This window comes from Nesoenas mayeri, assembly GCF_963082525.1.
Source record: "Nesoenas mayeri genome assembly, chromosome: 1".
Lineage (NCBI taxonomy): Eukaryota > Metazoa > Chordata > Aves > Columbiformes > Columbidae > Nesoenas > Nesoenas mayeri.
In genome coordinates this window covers 134,797,318-134,819,213 of record NC_137541.1, presented here as the reverse complement: position 1 = coordinate 134,819,213, position 21,896 = coordinate 134,797,318, and the positions used below count along the sequence as shown (strand labels likewise).

At 37.6% G+C, this 21,896-nt stretch overlaps 1 protein-coding gene across 1 annotated transcript in view; it reads left to right on the top strand.

The window, feature by feature from the left end:
- The window catches only part of ROBO2 (roundabout guidance receptor 2), a gene marked incomplete at its 3' end in the record, with an annotated part of 521,961 nt that overhangs the window by 325,073 nt on the left and 174,992 nt on the right, over positions 1-21,896 (top strand). The window contains exons 6-7 of the mRNA XM_080358539.1: positions 7,721-7,848; positions 11,155-11,166. Coding sequence (XP_080214665.1) covers positions 7,721-7,848; positions 11,155-11,166 — 140 coding nt within the window. The remainder of the gene's footprint in view (positions 1-7,720; positions 7,849-11,154; positions 11,167-21,896) is intronic.

The following is a 21,896-nucleotide window of genomic DNA, read 5'->3' as shown; positions in this document are numbered from 1 at the left end:
TGAAAGGATCACTGGCAGTGCACTTGAAATCGGATTGTCACAAGAGAATGATTTATTTACTATTCTCTCTATTTAACAACCTAATATTGTTACAATTCACAGAATTAATGAAGTCACTAGCAGAGTTCTGAAACAACATTTAATGCCAGTAGTAGCAGCCTCAAACATGGATTTCTCTGAATTTTCTGTTCACAGAAGACTGCAATAAATAAATGGTCTTGCAAGGAGACCTAAGAAAACTTAATGTAGAATTTAATTCAAATTACTCAGTCTAGTGCCTGAATCTTTAGTAGCAGAAAAGCAGAGTATACTAAGTAAGAGCTTATTAATCACATAGTTTATACATTGTACTTATACGTTTCAGAATATTGAGGTAGGCTGTTTTCTGGAAAAGTATAAGGATACCAAACAGTTTAGGCTGCTATCGGTTTATTGAGTATTAAAATGATAGAAAAAGTGAATATAGTTAACCATGCAGTTTTTCTGTAAAAATTCTCATGAGAGCAGGGAGAGAGAAGTTGGTAATTATGTTCTAGTGAGAGTAAGATTCAAGAGCTCTGATCACAGCATCTCTGATACTACTGGAATGGCTGGCCTGCAGGGATTTCTTCTGCTTTAACACATTCCATCCCTGCATGGGATACAAAAGTTGTTATCTCAGCTAAAAAGAAATAAAAAATGTCAGTGAAAACACTGCAAGGTTAAAGTTTGAACCCTAAGAGCTACTTTCCAGTTCCTGTTGGTAAGTCCTATGCTGAGAATTACTTAACATTAGCAAAATGTACTTTTTAATAATATGACTTCTGACTCAACTGTAATGTTGAAGGCATTTTCATTAAAACAACATGACTTCATCTTTAATTACCACTTCAAGGTTGGTTACTGATTTGAAATACAGATTAGAAAATATTACAGTTACTTCTCTGACAGATTCTTCATAATCATTTATCATGCTTAAGGCAAATAATAATAGACAGGCCAACACAAATTCTGTTTATTTCAAACGACTCATAATCTGTGTGCTTATGTTAAAAAAATGCATCAAGCCTTTTTTATTGAGTTTAAGATTCCAGTCTGGGCTCAGATCTTCTTACTGTTTTTCAATACTTGCAGTACCATTTCAATTTTTGAAAACAGAAATAGACAAAATCAGTATTTCACTCTTTCTTAAAATTAATTTCAGTAGCGTGTGCTGAATAGATAACCCTGAGAATCACGGGTGCTTTTCTGATGGATGAATTTATGACATAGCTGTTAATAATACAAATCTCCCCAAGTGCCTGAAAAATGTGTCTCATTTGTGAAGGAAAGGACTACTTCTGGTGACAGGAGGACAGGTCTCCATGCCAAGTCATTACATGGTCTCTTAGCTCATACTTCCACCGACGCTCCAGTTTTTGAAATGTGGAGCTCTGTCTGGAACTAAAATCAAATCAGAAGCCCATTTTGGGTAATTATGATGTAGTAATTCCCAATGAGTACTTCTCCGTGTAAACAGAGATGTAGAGGTAGAAGATGTAGCCTGCATTAGTTTAGATAGAGTTTACTGAGTTACTGATTTCCAAACATGTGTTTTCCTCTGAACTTCAATGTGTTTCTAAATTATTTCAATGGGAATAAAAAGCAGTTTCATTTTTCTTCCTTGATTCTCTTCTGAGAGCATAGCTACTGATTTTGTGAGGCACAAGTTTTGTGCATTCTCATATGTTTTCGTTTAAGAGTGGTACTGCATAGTGTAATGCTTTAAGAGAAGTTGGAAAATAATGTTTTCCTTGGACATAGATATGGTATCACAATGTTGGCCCAATGACTGTAACTGTTAGGTAGACTTTTTGTCAGATTTAGGCCATTTTATTGAATGCCTTGATTTAAGGCACAGTGCAGTGTGGGTTTGTGTTTTATATGATTGTGATTAGAGTGTCCACTGTAAGAAATTACAAATAATCTGCTAAGAACAACCCATAAAAGATTTTGTACTAAAGCAGAAGCTGCTGTCAGTAGATTTTAAGAAAATAAAAATAGCGAAGAGTAAAGCTGCTGTCAGTAGATTTTAAGAAAATAAAAATAGCTAAGAGTAACCTGTATTATTTAGTTGTTTTTCTGGTTTGTTGGAATAAGGCCAGTGAACCATTTTATATGACTGCTTGCATATATGCCTCGCACAAAGAAATTCAAGGTAATGTCACATTGCCTTATACCTTTCTCTGGCATGAATGGCGTAGCCAAAGAATGAATGAGAATCTGGACATGTAGGTGTGAGCGGCAGCCATCCTGTCAGCACTTTGGGAATAGCTCTCTGGTAGCTCAATTTATCAATAGCTTTAAGCAGTGTCTTAGAGTCACCCAGCAACAACAAACCTTGTTTTCAGGGGTACAACAAAAGTAATGTGAGACCAGTGCACACAAATATATACAGTCATGCTTGCTCTGTTGCTATTCAGGTTTTGCTAGGGAAGAAGCTCCTTTATCTTCCCCTCCGAAAGGTTTTTGCTTCTTTCTTCTTCCACTTATCAGTGCATGTAAGTGTAAAAAAAAAAGAAAACAACACGTTTTTTGTAAGGAAGCTGGCAGTAGGAGTCGCTGCATCACCCATAGGAATGGAGGGAGGCTCTCCCTTCTGGTTCTGGATCACACAAGGCTGAAGCAGGTAACAAGCTCATGATTCCAGTCTCAGGGCAGCATCTCTCTGGCTCCCTCCATCTGGCACAGAGAGTCCAGGAGCCAGTGACAAGCTGTGGCACTACGCTGGGAGCTGAAGTGCCAGCACCACAAAAGAGAAGTGGAGACAGGAGCTTAAGCCTCCTTAACTACCTCCTGTTTATTCTGGGTTTTGGCCAGTAGCACCTCTCTATTTGGGCTCCCTCATCATTGATGTTGTGAGTAATCTTGAAGCTTTGTGCATGGTTTGCAAAATAGTCTGGCAAACAGGCAAAAGAAAATGGACCAAAGAAATTTTTGTGCCATCTCTAAAAAAAAAATATCCTACAAAACCCATGTACAAAGATTATTTTTTTAAAAAATTTATATTTACAGTGATGGTTTAGAAGAAAATAGGTACCTGGTATAAATTGGTGTAATTTTTTTGAGGCCAGTTGCATCAAGCATCAAGCCTTTTTTATTGAGTTCACAGCAGTTAAGATGTGACTTTTTCACTTATGAACTCCCTTTAGCAAGAAACATGCTTTTTGAGTTGGATTTGCTGAATGCAGTAATGTATTCTCTCAACTTGAAAATATACAGCTGCAGAAAGTGCCTCCTTATATTACCAGTTAGGTTCACTTGGATCTCTGGAAATGTAACAACTCCAGCTGCAAACATAGTTCTGCTACCTTTGTGGAAGACAAAGAGATGCATCTATTTTTTTATGCATAGCTACATGCACTTTTAAAAAAATCTGGAAATCTACGGGTTCTGTGAAGCACTCAGTAAAAATTATATCAAATGGAAAAAAGCATATCACCAAATCTCTCCAAGCTCAGAAAATTCTCTTTCTCTTTTTTTTTTTTTTTTTAATTTGATAGCCATGGAAGATTGGTGGCTGAATATGGACAGAAACACATTTGAATGTGGGGAAAAAATTATAACTGTGACAAAACCAGTTTAATTGAAGATTATTCTTAAATGCTTAAGCCAATGTATGAATCCAACCTCAGTACATTAGTTCATGATATTAAAAACAGTTAATGTGTTTTGTTTTATTTGTTATTTGGTTGAGCAGATGGTAACGGTTTTGACACAATTCAGTTTTTTATTTTTCTTCTTTTATTTTCTTGAAAAGGACAAGGCTCTTTTTCCCACTTTGTCACAGCTGGTTACCAATCAATCTCAATTCACGGTACAGTGATGATAGCACATGTTGTTCAGGGGCCAAATCTGATTGGGTTGCATTTTCAGCAGTGTTTCATATAAAAAAAAAAAGTGTCTGTATGGCAGTGACTGTCAGCACAGTATTGTACAACTGTCATTAATCAAAACTAGCAACAATGAATGCATTCATATGTGCCAGAGACTGCCAGATTTCACTCAAAATCACCCAATTTCTATTAGAATTTCCTCACCAGCAGTGTTTTCTCATCTGCTTGTTGTTTCTGTGTTTCTTTCTTCCTTTCCAATCTCCTGCCCCCTCCTTCCCTCTCAGTTAATTAAAGGCAGACCTGCTCCAACTAGTGCTTGTAGAACAGAATTTATGTAACCTGGTGCCCAAAAGTGGCTGGTTTCTATCTAGACACAGGCTGACTAGCTGTTTAGAAGACCTCTCCCATTTCAGGCTGATGGCTGAAGTCTAAGCTGAACTGAAAGGTTAAGCACCTCCAAATGTTTAACAAAGAGAAGTACTTAAAATCAATTAGATGGCCATAAACATGTGAAACTGATGTCTGATGCCCTGTGTTTTTAGCTGAATGTTGACATTAATTTTCTAGGAGTCAACAATATTTGGGCAATATGTCAGAAGGTGTTTCTTGACACTGCACATATTTTGAAGACGTTGCCGCCTTAGTGCACTGTCAATGTTAAGGACCAACTTAACCAGCATGCTCTGGTTTTCCACCATTCTGTTATCAATCCATGAGTCTGGTAACCTCTCTGTGTGATTCGTATTAGCAGTCAGAGAGGCCCTGATCCTGGTTCTCAAATGTTCAATAGCACTAATCCAGATAAGACTGAACTTCTCCAGAAACTCAGCTGGAAGCATCTTGCTGTAGGAATTTGAGGCTCTGGGATAGAGAGGAGACAAGGCACTGTTTGAGACTGCACAGACTGCTTGAGAAACTGAAAACATGCTCAGGCTTCACTTTATGGTCCCTTTCTCATACAAGCTCCTTGTGCTGCTGTGGATCAGGCTAGAAGCCAGTTTTCTTCCTTTCTCCTTCCTTCCTACTTCATCTGTCAGAGTTCTTCACTGAGCCATAGTGACTTCTGGGGACAATTTAGGTGGAACAGATGACTGAGGGGCAGCGTATGAATACTTCAGGACAGCAGATGGTTATGATGTCCCATGGGTCCATCCATGTATGAATGTAATTGCTAAATGGCATGTTCTGTCAGAGTGGTCCAAAAACCCAGTATGGCCTTGTTGGAGAAGCAGCCTGAGAGAGCTGGGCCTCTCCTTGAAATAATTGATAACTGGGCCACGATAGTGACATGTTTACACCACCCTCCGTTTTCACCGCCCGAGTGGGAGGTGGTGGCTGTACCCTCGCTCTGCGTCCTGGCATGCCATGCAGCTGGCTCGTTCCCCCAGCAGCCTTTGCACAATTAGCATGATTGGCAGGTGCAAGCAGAAAGAATGCCGAGGGCTCCAAGGCAGCTGGCTGGCATGGCGGCACCAGCACAGTGGTGAGAGGAAGAAGAGCGAGTCAGCTGCAGCCCACAGCAGACTGGAGGGCCCTGTCCCTGGCTGCCTGCGTCCCGCTTCAAGGAGCCACTTGGTCAGATATAGTCTGAAAAAAAGAAAAAAAACAATGAAATAAATGGCTAATTCTTGCCCAGCTTTATAATTATGATTCCTATATCCAACTTGTATTGATATTAAAACTGATCTTAGTTTTCTCATCTTACAGGAGCTGGATACAACTTTATATTTTTAGACCCCCGAGGGCTGGCCTCATGTCAAGAAAATTAGCATTTTCGCTTGTGCGCAACTCTGTGGTTGCCAAAGACAAATAACTGCTCCATCATTGTGGGATACTGTTGTCATATTCTTGAGATTTTTAAGGGAGACAATTTGCCTTTTCTGTCTTATGAAAACAGTGATTTCTATTTGCCATTGACTAGTGCAGCACAGCGTGCAAAATGACATAATTTGCAAGCAGTCAAGAAGAAATGTGCCTCAACTCCATGTGACTGTTGAATGTAGTTGCAATAGATCTGTACTGCTCCAGAAGCTGCATATTAAGTTCTCTAGCATCATAACTTCATCCCTCAAATGGTACTACACTAGCAAAAAAAATTGTCTCTAAAAGTTTCTGAAGTGTGCCATGACATCTACTTATTCTTCCCCTTGGCATATCTCTTATTCGTTAGTTAAACCTTGAGGTACTGCATATACATAAAATTAAGTGTAACTCCTAATAAAAGAGGCGTTATATGTGTTTATGTTTATCTCTGACAGAATGGTTAGCCACAATTTAGTCTTTTTTATTTATCACTAATGAATGGAATTGACTTACTGAATGGAGAATTGAAGCTGTATGGTATTGTGGTGGGTGTGAAAAGGTGTCTTGAGTTCTCTTTATTCTTGGAATTGCTAGTAATGCTCTAATTGATGTTATGAGCTTTAATGAGACATAACAGGACTTTAAATCTTTCAACACATAAGATCCATTGAGTTAAGATGTTTTAAAGTCTCTTAGCACACAATACTCTCTCTACAAATCTGTACCAGAGGAACTGATAGCAATGCATATTACGTACACAGAAGTTAATGTTTCCGATTCCCAAGGCATTTAAAAATGCTCATATAGCCTCACAACATTCCTGTATCTAATTGCATTGCATTCTTATTCATCATATTCTTCCCCATTATTTCAATATGTTTGCTGAATGAGACAACAAGGTCTCAAATTAGTTGTTCTGAAGTTATGTCATGAGTGTGTATACAGTGGGAAAGAGTATTGACATCTCCTGAAGTCTCGAACTTTCCTTAGTTTCATGTTCCTATTTCACTGTTTTGTACAGGAGAATCTGAAGCTAACTCTAGATTCAAGGGGACTTAATTAAGGCATCATGGGCTTATTATTGCTAGAAGAAACATTGTTGAAAATAATTTTACAGGAGAGCATTTCCAGAGTAAAATCCATGCTGAGTACTGGGGTTTTCGTGATTTGGGAACCAAAGAAATGTCTTACAAGATAAAGTCTCCTGTTGACTTTAATGAGCTTTGGATCCGAGCCTTAAATAGTTTGTTAAGCATGACTTCTACAGGATGATATTAATTTAACAGAAAATATTTTTTCTAGGTGTAAGCACTCTAAATGTCTTGAGGATGAATGTTCACTGCATGCTGAAATACTTCATATTATTTCAAGTTTTATACAACCTCATAGTTTTAGAATTATTACAAGAGTAGAAACAAAGACATGGACAAAGCAGAATTGAATTGTTTCTAATTTCTTTTAAGAAAGAGAAAATGTTATTGTCCACCTTTAATGAATCATTTTGCACTATTTCTCTGAAATTGATAAATCTCCTTTAATGTGCCTCTTCACTAGAAGTCACCCTGTAGAGCTTGAATATATTATTTGTTTGTAATCATCTAGTGTCAGATCCTACCAATATGCTCACAGTGTCCCTAAGGGATTGCTACTGAAGAGAAAAACTGTATGTTAAGGGAAATTTCCAAATCAGCAAAAGGTAAAACGTGTAGCTCACATAGTTAAAGGCATGATGAACCTGAGCTGTCATGTATTGATAACTGATGTCTGATAGCTTAATTTTATCTTATCGCTCTAGATTAAGGACAAAGTGAATGATATTATTAATAAAACCCTAATACTGTCTGAACATAGCAATACTAATTTTATGTAAAGTTTCTAACTAATGCAGAGTGCAATGAAACTGTCGTGAAGATTAATGCTTGGTGGAATTATCTAATGCTAGAGAATAATTTATCTTCCAAAGTTGGCTCCAAGATAGAGTCAGACTGGCGAACTCCAGGTGAGAGTTTTAGCTGATTTCTGTTGTCTCCAGAAAGAGTTTTCATTCTTTTTCTGTAATGCAGGTATGACATCAAAGATGACTACACTTTGCGCATTAAGAAGGCTGCAAGCACAGATGAAGGAACATACACATGCATTGCCGAGAACCGAGTTGGAAAAGTGGAAGCCTCTGCTACCCTCACAGTGCGAGGTGAGTGTTCCTATGGAGGGAGGGCCTGTGTCCTAGATGGTTAAATTGCTTTCTGACGAAATGGGCCACATCCTTACTGGGCATTATTTGGGTTTCACATTTTGTTTGCAATTGTGGGTGCTGCATTGGTTTACGACAGAGGTAAAATCCTGGTCCTGTTGATATCTCAGGCAAAATTTTAATTGACTTCAATAGGAGAGGATCTCCCTGCAGTTTAAGAGCTGTTCCAATACTTTTTATTGAAGAACAGATGCATATATATGCATAAGCAAGCACTACATAACCATGGGCATAGACTTTAGTATGTGAGTCATCAGTTTAGGCTTTTATTCATGTTCTTTTCCCTAATAAGTAGTAAGTAACTATGTTTATTAATGCCAAACGTAATGCAGATAGTATTATTATGTGATTAGCTCTGCCATAATTAAACTCTCTACCATTACTCTTTATCTGAAAGATAAACCCCAGCCAAAGGAAAAAGAAAATCCTAATTAAATTTTGTAAGTATTACAAGGTAAAGACTAACATGTTCTCTCCTAAAATATTCTTGGTCTCTAGTATCCACTCAGTGTTTATGTGCTGCTATTTGATGTGGTAAGGAGGTTTTAAGACCGGCAGAATAATGAGTTGATAAAATGTCTTTTGTGGCAGTAGAGATACACATGCTAAAGATTATGGGGAGAGAAAAAGTTTTTAGGCTACTATTTCCATACGAGTAAATAGAATATAATGGTTATTATTTCATTCCAAAAAATAAGCAGCAATTTGACACAATGGATATCATGCAGACACTATTTCACAGTTTAGTGGTGCATGCTGACGGTTTTCAGTAGAGCTATGAAAGGTTAATAAAAACATTTTTAGCTTTATCTGTTCTCCTCTTTTCATACACATTAAATCAAATGTTCAAAGTCTCAATGGATTGCTTTATTAGAACTAGGGTCAACTGACCCAAGAGGCCAGCTTCCATTTCCATCCATTTAATGCATGGACACAGTTCAGTTTAATTTGCTGAATTCAAAGAGAGAAAAAGGCACTGAGTGGCTTTGTAGGGGGGGGAGATATTAGTATATAACAAAGAAGAGAGTATTGTGATAATACATCTGCTGAAATATTACCTCAGCGTTCACTTTAGACAATAAATGATAATGCAGCTCTTCCTGTTTTAAACTGAAGGAATAGGTTTACCTGCTACACGCTTGTGTAAGAGATTGTGCTTCCATTTTGTGATATAAGAAAAATAGTCACTACAGTGAAGTCCCAGAAATACTCTCTCCCTGTTCCTTTGTCACAGGCAGAATCATGGTATCCAATAAATCTGGCAACCAATTTGATAGCCTTTAAAGACTCCTAGAACTGTGTCCACTGTACACATTACTGGAGCAAGTCTTTTATATTTACTACCCTGACTTGTGATATAAACAATAGCTAGAACCAAGCAAAAAATCCTTTGAAATCACTGAAGCTTGAACCTGATGAAATTAAGGTGAAAAAAACCCCCTTGGAAATATATAATTTAATCAATTTTCCTATAGTAAAAGCAGGTTTTCATTATCTTGGGTATTTTTCCCCCCTGGGTTTGTCATTTATAGTCAAATTCATAGTATTTATCCAACACAAAGGAACCCACAATATTATAAGCATATTAAATGTTGAGGATATGACAGAAAATGAGAAAAGCCAAGCAATTCAATTCAGAAGGTTATTACTCTGAATTTTCTGAAAACAAAGGACTGGGCAAACACCCGTTGACTTTAAAGGGACCATGAACAACAATCCTTTTAATTAAAGGATGCCTAATTCTGAATTCTTAAACTTTTGCCAGTTTTGTCTGAAACTGCTTTTGCCATAGCTACTCACTATGTAGAGGACCAGAAATACATAGCACTTCAAAATTTATTTTGAAGGTGTATTGGTCTTTGCAGGTGTTGTGTAGTTACAGCTGCAAACCGGGCAACAGCAGTATTATCCTCAGCTCCCTCATTCATTGCTCTATTTTCTTAAAGCAGGAGATGAGGATGCAGTCAGAGAGTTTGCATTACGCTGTCACAAATAATAACAGAATTTGAATTCTGTGGCTCAGCCTTCATGCCCTCTCTTGGAAAAGGGCACATCACTCCCATGCCTTATCTCTCTGCAGAAGAGAAGTATGTCCATGATACTAGAAGACAGAAAGTCTTCGTAAATATGATGGGCAAGAAAGGGCAGCAGGCTTGAAGTAGTTAAATGGAGTGGCCATGCCAAAGTATGGATAAAGCCACAGAAAGGCTGAGAGCTAAGAAGGTCCTTGCATGCTGTGTGACCTCTGGATCTGCATATCTCACATTTGACCCTAGCTGGCACGTATATAGAGCAGCTTAACTTCTTGAAAAGAAAAAAAGAAAAAAATTTACTGTTGCTCAGAAATGTGTAACTACTTCCGCTGCTAAAATAAGGAAAGTTTTGCCTGCCCAGATGTTACCTGGAGTCAATTTTATGTCCAACTTTTCAGCTCTTCTGAGCAGGGATGTCTATATTTTATTAACAGAGGGACTGACAGCCCTCTTCCCCAGCACAAGTATAATGAAGTGCTGTTGCTGTAATCCAGAAATCACTTGTTGCAGCAGCAGCTTTCAGTCTTGATATCAACCTGAAACAGTATTAACCTGTCGATCATTCAGCAGCAATTTTTTTAGGAAGTAGAAGTTATCTAAGCAGTAATTGGGGAGGCACTGGGTTGAAAACCCTGAGGCCATTTCAGCATATTTGTTATATTTTCATCAGCACTGTCAGTGAGGAAAAAGCAGTGTGCCGTAAGCTTTCATACCCGTCATTGAATGAGAAAAACCATCCTGGGCTTTCTGTAGCCCTTACTGCTGTACTGACTGACCATGCTTAAAATTCAATTGGCATTTGACTCAGAAAGCAAACGCCTTGCATGTACTGGCATGACATTTGGCAGTCTGCGGCTTAAATTGATGTGTTTATTGGGATCTAAAAGTTTGTGCTAATGCAATGCAATTTTTCTTTTATCAGGCATTAACAATGATACTTGATGATGGCATGCGAAGATAATAAAAATGTTTCTCAGGGAATGGTTCCAGTCAGCCTGTTCAGATGCTATGCTCAAGTAAATGTGATGATAGTGGCACGTGACTAAACAGTAACAACACCAAACATTTTACTTAGGCTGTCATTTGAGGGGTTAGCAATCATGGTAGTATCCATATGGGAAGGTAACATTACACGTCATGCATTCTGACAAATATTCTTTTCTTTTTTTAATTTCTTTTTTATGTTCTCACTACACCATTGTAATGTCAACAGCTCGCCCCGTTGGTAAGTAACCATCCTTCTATCCATTTTAGCATGGCTTCATGCAATGCTTCATCTTTCATTTGCAACAGCATTTAACTGGCTGAAATTAATAGCCAGTGCTTACTAGTTTTAACTGTCTAACACCAGGCAAGTGATTTTGACTGACAAAGTGCTATTTCTTTGTATTTCTGCTGTGTCACGTATAAATGCATTTGCCAAATCACCAACAAATACAAATCAGCAAAATGGGGTGGGTGTGGTGATACTGAACCAAAATCACTCATTCAGATGTTTTTTCAGTCTTTTTAAGGGCCTGGTATGAAAGCCATTGAAATCAACAGAAAAGGTTGTATTGACTTCGGTGAGCTTCTATCAGGCCCTAAATGATCAGCTCATTATGCTTTTATCGCTTAGCAGTAAAAGCACAGGCTTTGCATGTTGTGTCTTTCTTGTATCTCTTAAAGAGTTTTGAAATTATGTAGTCCTGAAATTGAAGAGGGGATGGAGTAGATTTCCGTGCTTGTTGAGAAAGTTCATCCCTGATTTTTGCCCTGGAGTGCTCTTGGCATGCATTTCGGAATGTGCTGTATAGGATGCAGGATGTTTCGAATAACAAGTCCAGAGAAAGACAACCTCTGGGTTCTGGATTCCCACACTGAAAATTTCGTTCCTTCTCATATCTTTGAAATTACTTCTGAAAATGTATAAAAATCTAACTGGGCATAATGGGAAGATTGCAACTGTCAGTAGCTGAAATTCACTTTCGGTGATCAGAAATATCCTGAACATATTTAATTTTCATTCACGGATGCTTACTCTGTGTCTGTATGGATTTTCTAAATAATCCAACCAGTTGCACTGCTCCTCTGTTTTTTGTAGTTTATGTTTAGATGTAACTTTTATAATAATGTGGTTACTCTGATTTTTTGGATTCGTGTGAAAAGTATGTACAGGTGTTTATGGAGATTGCTGAGAGGTTTGGTCTGTCTTTATGTAGTCAGAACTTACATCAGATACACATTTGACTAAAGTTTGTGAGTTTGAACTTGTCTCAGCTCTTCACTCTTACAAGTTGAAGGAAGAGAGATTGGAATAATTTAAAAATAAAATCCAGGTTGGGCCTCTGTTTCCAGAACTAAAGTGATCCCGTGCTTATTGCCTTGCTTCAACTAGCATACCTAGACCCAAGCCAAGTACCTCTGCAGTCACATTATGGCTTATTCATACTTGGAGAATTCCCTTTGCAGATTGGAAATTCACTGTTCTCCATTTGAGATTTCGATAGCAAGTTTTAAACCCCAGTCACTACTGCATTACTTTGATATTACTCTAGTTCTCAAGAAATTTATTCCTAGGAGTTGTAAGAGTGTAAAACTGGAGTATAGCATCACAGAATGACCTGAGTTGGAAGGGATCCATGGAGGATCATTGAGTCCAACTCCTGTCCTGGCATATGACAACCCCACAGTTCACACCATGTGTCTGAGGGCGTTGTCCAGTCTCTTCTTGAACACTGTCAGGCTCGGGGCCATGACGATTTTTCTGAGGAGCCTGTTCCAGTGCTCCATCAGCCTCTGGGGGAAGAACCTTTTCCTAATGTCCAACCTAAACCTCCCCTGGCACATCTTCCTGCCATCCCCTCGAGTTCTGTCATTGGTCACTAAAGATAAGAGATCAGCACCTGCCCCTCCTCCTCCCCTTGTGAGGAAGCTGTAGCCAACATGAGATCTCCCCTCAGTCTCCTCCAGGCTGAACAAACCAAGTGACTTTAGCTGCTCCTCATATGGCTTCCCCTCCTTCCCCTACCCTTCACCAGCTCTGTGGCCCTCTTCTGGACACTGTCCAGTAGTTTTATGTCCTTTTTATCCTGTGGCACCCAGAATTGCACACAGTGCTCCAGGTGAGGCCGCACCAGCGCAGAGCAGAGCGGGACAATCACCTCCCTGGCCCGGCTGGCAATGCTGTGCTGGATGCACCCAGGACACGGGTGGCCCTCTTGGCTGCCAGGGCACTGTTGGCTCATGTTCAACTTGCTGTCGACCAGAACCCTCAGATCCCTCTCCACAGAGCTGCTTTCCAACATCTTCTCCCCCAGTCTGTATGTACAACCAGGGTTGCTGTGTCCCAGGTGCAAGAAAATTTTCCTTTGCATATAAAATACTATATGAATTTAGCATGCTTCTAATGTAAATCTCTCATTGTAGAGAGAAGTGTTATATGGCTGATAATAAAATACGCTTCTTCGTCCACTAAGAAAATGCTACAACATTAAAAGTATTTCACTTCTAGATCTCTTTCTGACTTTGCTCACTCTTAAAAGAAAGGCAAGAAAAAAATATAGTTTCAGGCTCTGTGAAAGCCACATAAAATAAATGCCTGGAGATTCACAAGAAAGTGTTGATGGTGCCTCATTTCAGGACACTGATTCTCTTTTAAGACTTTTAATCTGTTGAGTCATCCATGATTCCATCTCCAAAGCTTACACACAAGCTCTTGGTCTCAAGTTACTTTATATCCAGGTATACAATTCCCTTGTGTGACTGTGCTGTGGTCAATTTGGCGTATTCCCTGCCTATGCTATTTTGCTACAAGTGATCCTCTTGTACAAAGAAAATTCTTATTTTACATTATTTATTCAGGAAAGAGAAATTAAAATTGTTCACCTTAATTATCATATAGGCAAATAGTCTTTATAAAATTATATCGTTTAGTGATTGTGAATTGTGAAGAGATTTTTAAGTGAATAGGTCCAACCCCAAAGATATTTAACATATAGAACTCCCATACAAGTGTGTGTGCAGTGATTGCTATGTGTAAGCAGATCACTTTCTTTAGATGACTTGCATCTAACCCTGTACCTGTAGAAAAGGCAATGCTGTCCTTATGATAGTGTCTTCCTTTATTGTTTTTGCTTAAGGATCTGAAATTAAGCTGACTTCTACAGGTCATATTTCTGTTTTGTTCAAGAGTAAGAAAAGCAGGTGACTATTTTCCTATTGAAAATTTAAAGCCTGGTAAAGCAAACCAAAGTAATCTCCTTCTCCACCACTGTTTCCCCACCAAAAGCCCAAATGATCTTCCATTAAAATTGTCATTTGACAAGAATGATGAGTCAAATCTTGTAGCATTTTTTGTTCAGGAAGTTAACTGGAGTGCAGAGCAAAAATACCTTTCCTTACAAAAAGGAAGCTACAGCAGACACTACTTAATGTTATTAAGCTCATAGCTCTCTAGGAGGGTGACATTTTAATATAAGTATATTTTTATTTTTATGTAGACATTAAACTGCAGGGGAGCAGTTTAAAAGTTTATATTATTTTGTGACATCTGAGAATTATCTAGGTACTTACACCTTTCACTTCTCCCTCCAGTTCAAAGCAGACATGTTTTGTCTTTATTGTGTTTTAAACAAGACCAAACCATTTTCTTTCAGTGGCTTCTCACTGAAGAACAGATGAATGTATTTTTTAATGTTCCAGGATTGCAATTGTTGCTGCAAACTGGATAATTTTAATTTTTTATGAAGTTTTTGCCTGTTTCAAATATTTATATTCTGTTAGTTGTGATATTTTTGTTTAAATTTCAGCTTGAGTGGAAAATTCAGCAGTGGATTTACCAATGACCAGGTTTGGTTCAAGCCATTATTAACATATGGTATATAGTACATAGACAAAGTGAGGTATAATTCTGCCTGAGGTGGGTGGCAGCTGGTGAATTCAACAGCTCTGTGCCAGATTACTCATCATGTTTGGATTTGCTGCTAGGAATAAATATGTTGCCCATTTCTAAAATAGATGGTCTCTTATTTAGAACCTTTTGAAAAGATTTCTGAAGGCATTTACAACAGATGGGTTTAGGAAACAAGACATTTATGCCTATTTAGACTATTCCTATTGTTATTTCACTCATTAGATTAATTTTCCAGATGAGCAAGTTAGTATTTTCTTACTTTACATTCTGCTGTATTTCTTATGCAGCTGTGCCAGAGAATAGCTGTTAAAAGAAGCACAAAAGTTGGGAGGAACCCAAAAATTTCATATAATCTCACCTGAAAGTAACACTGACCCTATTTTCTGAAGCAGTTGCCGTATTGCTCTGAGGTGGAGGACTTAAAGTTCAAATGGAAGACCTAGGAAGATCTATCTGATGTTTCATTTACCTCTTTACTAATAATCCAAAAAGTCATTCAGCTAACAGACTACTGAGTTTTCAAATTAATTTCAACTACATCCAAGTGAAAATACAATTCTTTGCATTTCAGTTCCTTTCAGTAAGTCAAGTTTACTAAACTTATTGTAATATGCTGTGACTTATCTTCCCAGATGAAAAGTGTAATGCAGCAAACAGCTAGATACTTTTGTCAACTGGATAGGATAGAAATTAAGAATTTGGAATTAATTAAGGAAGTAAGGGGAGACTAACCAAGTTATAAAAACTTTGCTTCCGTACCATGTTGGAGAAGAGAGAAACAGATCAGACACTTGCCATGAATTTTCCAGATTTCAGTTTGATTAAATACAGTCCATTCACATTTAAATGCATCATGACTGTATGATACATTTCACTGTGTTTTGAGAAGTTTTCATATCATAATTCAGCCTGGCATGACATAATGGTCTATTAACAGTAGTGCAGCATGAAACATAAAATAGAAAGGACTGTATTTTAAATAAAGTTGTATCAGGTTTTGTGGCTTGAAATTACGTTGCTTTATTCTTCTCTGTTCTGACTCTTCGAGGGAAAGTTTATATAGAATGAGTACTTTTCTTTTTAGTATATTCATGAAAATATCACCTTCACTTGAGACACTGAGGATTTATACAGTATCAGTAATGGCAATTGGTGTGTGACAGAAGAGATGAGATCATGGTTGGCACTGCACTGCCAGCTTTCAGTGGCAGAAATCTCAAATCTATATCAAACTGTGGTATGTTGCCTGTCTGCCTGCTGCTATGACCTATAGAGATTTTTCAGAAAAGGGTAAGGACACTAGTGAACATTAGGCTTTTTGGATTAATTTATTCCTTCAGTGAAAGAATAATGCATCTTCCTTGTTTAAAAATAGGCACTTTTTTTTTTTTTTTTTTTTAGATTAAAGAGAAAAGATTGACATAGAATGAAATAAGGATTTCTTTGTGCACCAGTAAGAAATTAAAATATAGAGCTGACTTATTCTGACATCTTTTAGGCTTTTAAAGACCAGTCTAAATATCCTAAAGTCCTTAGCGTTTCTGCTTTGGCAAACTCCACTAGTTGGACCTACATGAATCCTGTAGTGGCTTCAGATATCATAGAAATACAATGTTTGCAATATATGGGCCAGAATGGCTCTACAAGTGGATACAGCGTGTCCATCACCAAGCATTTAAGTGCTGGTCCACAAAAATTGGCTTCATTTCCAGTTGCTCCAAGTCTTCCTGGGTGTGCCAGATAGTGGTCAGAACAGAAATACAGCAAATCTGGTAGAGGATTCTTCTTCTATGATAAGTGTGAAAGATGGTGGTGCATATACTTGAAGTTTTAGCACATAATACTGTGCTGTTCTGCCTCATTCCTCTATGGTACCGAGTACGTGCCAGTACGCATACTATTTCTCTTAGAGAAAACCCAGTTACAGCAAGTGCAAGAAGTGATTTTTTTTTTTTTTTTAATTTTTTTTAATTTCTGAACTCTGGCTTAAGAAAGTTTTAAGAAGTTTAATGTGTACATCTTTTTCAACTTTCCTGAAGCATGCTCAAATCAGTGGGAACTGTTTTCTTACTTCAGTGGATTCTGAGTCTCTCCATAAGTCTTTGAAGAGTAGTGTACAAAAAAGTCTTTTAATGCTCCCTCCAAACTTTTCTTTTTTCTAAAAGGAGAAATCACTTTTCTTTCAAGAGGAGTGTGGAAATCAACACATTAGTCTATTCACTTTTCCCTTTACCTTCTTTGCTCAGTTGCTGCTGGCCATATTACAGTTTGGGTATGATCTCAGTGTTATTCAACAGCAAAACTACCTTATGCCCCATTCCTTGAGTGCTAGCATTGTCAATCAGCATAAATAGTCTGTTTTCTCCCTCACTCATTTTCCTCTATTCACTTTGCAGGGCCTAAGTTGAGTAGAATATTTCCTCTCAGCCTTTCGTATTCTCAAGGGTAAACAAATCAGGAACTGCTCATCTTTCTCACCATAGATGTAGCCTGTTAGCCTATCTGGGCTCTTCACTCTTCTCATCTACTCCTTAGCTCTTCAGCATGTGAATCCATGTTTTTTTGAAGGAGATAACCAGATTACACTCATTATTTTGATGAAATCTTACTGTATCAGCAAGAGGTGTGCTTTTCCTTTTTAAACACATTAACAGCAAACCCTACTGCTATCTCCAATGGCAAAGGGAATCACAGCAGATTACACATCTTTTTTGTTGTCATAATTTGATTTGTTGGCTAAACTCACAGAAGGTTTAGTAGCACAAGCCATTGGCTAAAGTATTAAGATTTTAGGAAAACACATCTTTTCTATCTGATTTGAGAAAAAGGTATATCCTGAATCTCAGACACTTGAGAAAAAACCAAACAGACAAACAAACAACACAACAAACAACATTGTCTAGAGTAGAAAAAGTCCTGAATAATGTAAATTATTGAGCAGACAGAATCAGTGCTACTTCATTTTATATATATCAAAACTAAGTGAAGGACTTTCTAGAAGAGATTTTCCAGGAGTGTCTGTAAGGTACAGAGGCTGCTTAAAAGAGGTGATTGGACAAGATATGATAAAATAGACATGTTGATTAAAGGAGAGCAGGCTACAGTCTAATGTTGAGATTAAAATCAGACCAGATACTTAAAACTAATTTTTAAATGTACTATAAAACAAAGAGGAGGAGATCAGGAAAGGTGCTGCTGATGAACTCAGAATAGTGGAAATTGAGGGAAAAGGATGAGTTGGAAAGTAGGTGCCTTTCTTTTCTGTTATGTTGGATTTTTTTTATACATAAAATTATACTAATGGTTTTGTTGTATTGACATTAATCTTAAGTAAAAAGGAAGAACAAATCCTTGGTAGCATTTGTGGTTTTTTATACTTCAACTTTTGTTATAAAAATGATAAATGCAGATTTGGCAGTTATATTCATTGAAAATGGCAGGGAAGCTTTGAATATAAACCAAACCTGTTTTTTCGTTATTCTTTATCTCACATCTCTTTCTTTCACCATGCAGATTTATCCCACTTGTTTCTTTTAGGTCATCCAGGGATAAAAGAGAGATTTTATGTGTCAAAATATATAGGACAGTTAGCATTTTTTATTTATTGATTCTCTAGACTTCTTTCACCTCTTGCAAAGAAAGAAAAAATGCTTATGCTTCCACGCTTTCAGAGATTATCTGCTTCAGTGTTTCAGACAATTGAAGGATAAACCTGTTGTTATATGTGAAACTCAGAACCTGAATTTAAATTTAAGGTTAGGACAATTAGTCAAGGTATGAAACAAGGTTTAGCATTCTCAAATGACTGAAGTGTGATCTTTCCACACCATTGTGTTTTTGCATGGCTCATCCAAACACAGCAAACAAAACAAAAAGGAATTCTTACTTTCCACGAGACAGAAGCAGTGTGAGGGACACCTATAGCGGAACTGGTCTTGGTGATAATCTTGCTGAGACGTTGCTTCTGGCTACTCTCTACCTCTGCCCCACAGTAGCCTGATTCCTCTTCCCCAGTGCTTCCTTTCATTCAACCTGCTAAAAGCTCTCTCTGCTTGCCCCGTGTTCTAATTTTGTGTATTTGATCTCTTTGTGCAGGACATATGAGAAATTATTTTGAAGCAGTGTCAATGTTAAAGATGATATCAGAGCTATGGATTATAAATACTCCCCTAGGTTATGGGAAGCTCTTTTTCAGAAAAATCAAACCAAATACCTGCTTTGCCACCTCCAGCTGTGTCATTTTAAAATAATATCATGGGTCTAGTTAGAGGCTTCATGAATCACTTGTTATCCCCACAATATACCCATTCCTCATGTTTATTGACAGAACCATTCACCTGAAGAAGAAATCGTGGAAGAAAGAGAATACTCTAAATGCACAAGGAAGATAACATAGTTAAAGGAGAATAAAAAGTCCAGAAAATGAGAACTATCCACTTTTTTCAAACTCCAACAGCACTCATACAGACTAGAGAACAGTTATAGATTCCTATGCTAACATGATACTCATGGCAGAGAAAAAAAGGAAGCTCATTTCGCAGACAACTCAATCATGACTAGCATGCTAAAAAGTTATTTCCTTTCTGGTCTGTGTACACACCTGATCACTGGAGCACACCATACGATTGAGAAGTCTTTTCACTTTAAAGAAAATGAGCATCCTAAACTTCCATTAGTTTATGCCTGATAAGATATATCTGAATTAGTAACAGTCCTACATTTTCATCCTCTCAGGCTTCCGTAATGGCTCCTGTGTCAGAAGCTACACCCTTGATTTATCATTAGTCATAGCTAATAGTGCACTAATAACTTTGTGTCCTAAGAACCACACATCATTTTCGGTGTCCATTAAGAAGATCCGAACTTCTGAGGAAAGAACTGCTGACTCAGCCCAGGTTTCTAGTGTTTGAGACTGGTAATATTTTCTGTTTTACTCTATATAACCCATCAGCAATAGTAGCCTCACAAACCGTCTTTCAAAACTCCTAGACTTCCTTATCTGCAGCTTTTGGCAGCTCAACCGATGCAAAGGGCAAATGTTGCTATAGCAAGGTACATACGCAGGGTATTAACAGTTTTCTTTCACATTTGAATCACAAAAGCATTCAAAATTCCAGTAACTACCAAACCTTCTAGACAAATTTAACCAATGACATACAAAGGAGGGGGATCATTATTTTCTTTCAAGAATTCCTTTACCTCTTTTAACTGTCATCTAAGCCATTATCCGGAAGCAACAAAGCAATCCTACAAATAAGTAGTCCTACTCCATAGATGATGTCAATGGTTAGCTCCTTTTTCAAAATATGTAGTATTTAAACTAGAGCTCTGGAGGCTTCTGCTATCCTCTGTGTAAATGGCTTAGAGGCAAGTCTTGATCTCTATTTGGTAAGACTAGAACTGAGTTTGACCTCTTAAAAAATCAACGTGTATTGAAGATCAGCTGAAATGGCTGCATGAATATTGTCGTTGTGGAAAGGGTTCAAGAAGAGCGTTAAGATATCTAGTTTCAAGTCTCTGAGGGCTCTGCAAAATAAGATTGTGCTGTTGATTGGGTTCCAGAAGTCAGAAGATAATTTGAGGAAGACACCATTATCTTGTCACCTTAATGGACTCTCTCACTTCCAGGCAGAATTGCTAAGTATTTTACCAGATTTAACTTTGATTGTTCAAAGTGTTATTATGAAATTAATTTATTGCTGCAAGTGTACAACATGGAAAAAGACTGTGGATAGGACTATTAGGTTGATCTGCTGTCTCTTCCCTGCTGGAAGAAGAGCTGAGTCTCAAAGAATCTTGGTGCTTTACCAGCCAATGTGTTTCTGCTTGTTCCTCAAAGCTTTTTCCCTTGTCAGTGAGCATTATCTGAGTTTTGGTTAGAAAATTTACAAATCAGCATCTTTCACCTTGCCTCCTTTGAACCAGTCACAAAAATAAGTTTATGGATAATAAACAATTCCATCTTTTCACTTTAGCTTGCTTAAGTAATCTTCTTGATGAATTTCATTTGCAGTTCACTATCAACTGAAATTAGTTGCAATTAAAGGTCGTCAAATCTGTAATTTAAGCTCTTCAATATTTGTTGCTGTCATTCTTTTCCTGTAATATATAATTTTTAAGTGGGTCTGATCTAAAGACCACACAAGCAAATAGGAGAATTTCTACCAACTTCAGTGAGCTTTGAATAAAACCGTGTATGCCATGGAATGTAAGGACATTTTATCTAAGTACATGTAATTAAAAGATTACTAAATTTTTCATTATCTGAAAATTGTTTGGATTATGTAAAATGAGTTTGGTCCCATAGTGGTGGCCTCAGGTAATTGAAGATGTTGAGAAAAAAAAACAAACAACAACAACAATCTCACTGATAGTAGTTGCCGTGGTTACAATTCTCTTTCTGCTTGTGGTAGCAATACTGGATTAAAATTTGCTACAATATCGACCTTTAATGAAAATGACACCAATATAATGTATGCACCTCAGGGCACATGAGCTGAGGGACATGCTGTGAGCAAGTCACGATATTAAAATTCCCGTAGGATCATTGATGTCAATGTGAACCACAAATCAGAAGATCAGCTTAGAAAACTGTGTAACTGGATGAAAATGTTGCTAATAATTCATATGGGATCAGTCTGTTTTTGCTATTAATTCACATGTTCCTGGGGTAACTTTCCACTCCTCTTCTGAGTTTTCTGCCACATTTCTTATCAGTTGACCAGAGTTCACCTAGGAGGGATGAACTCACTGTCTCAGTCAAGCTTCTCTGTATCAGCAGCTTTATCAGCTCCTCGTGACTCAGCGTAACCTTTAGTATTCAGGAACACTGCTGGAGACGAAATGAATGCAATCCATCCCATCAGATTAGAGATTGTGCTATTAATATTTTAGAAGAGTCAGGAAATCCCTCTGAAAGGATTTGCAGTATTTGTTTGTTTGTTTGTTTTCCTAAAGCTCTTCAACACTTGAGCAGAGGCTACTTTCATATACATTTATTAATAGAATAAAAGATCCATTCAGTCATGCATAAAATGACATCTAGAAAGAGCACAGCAAAT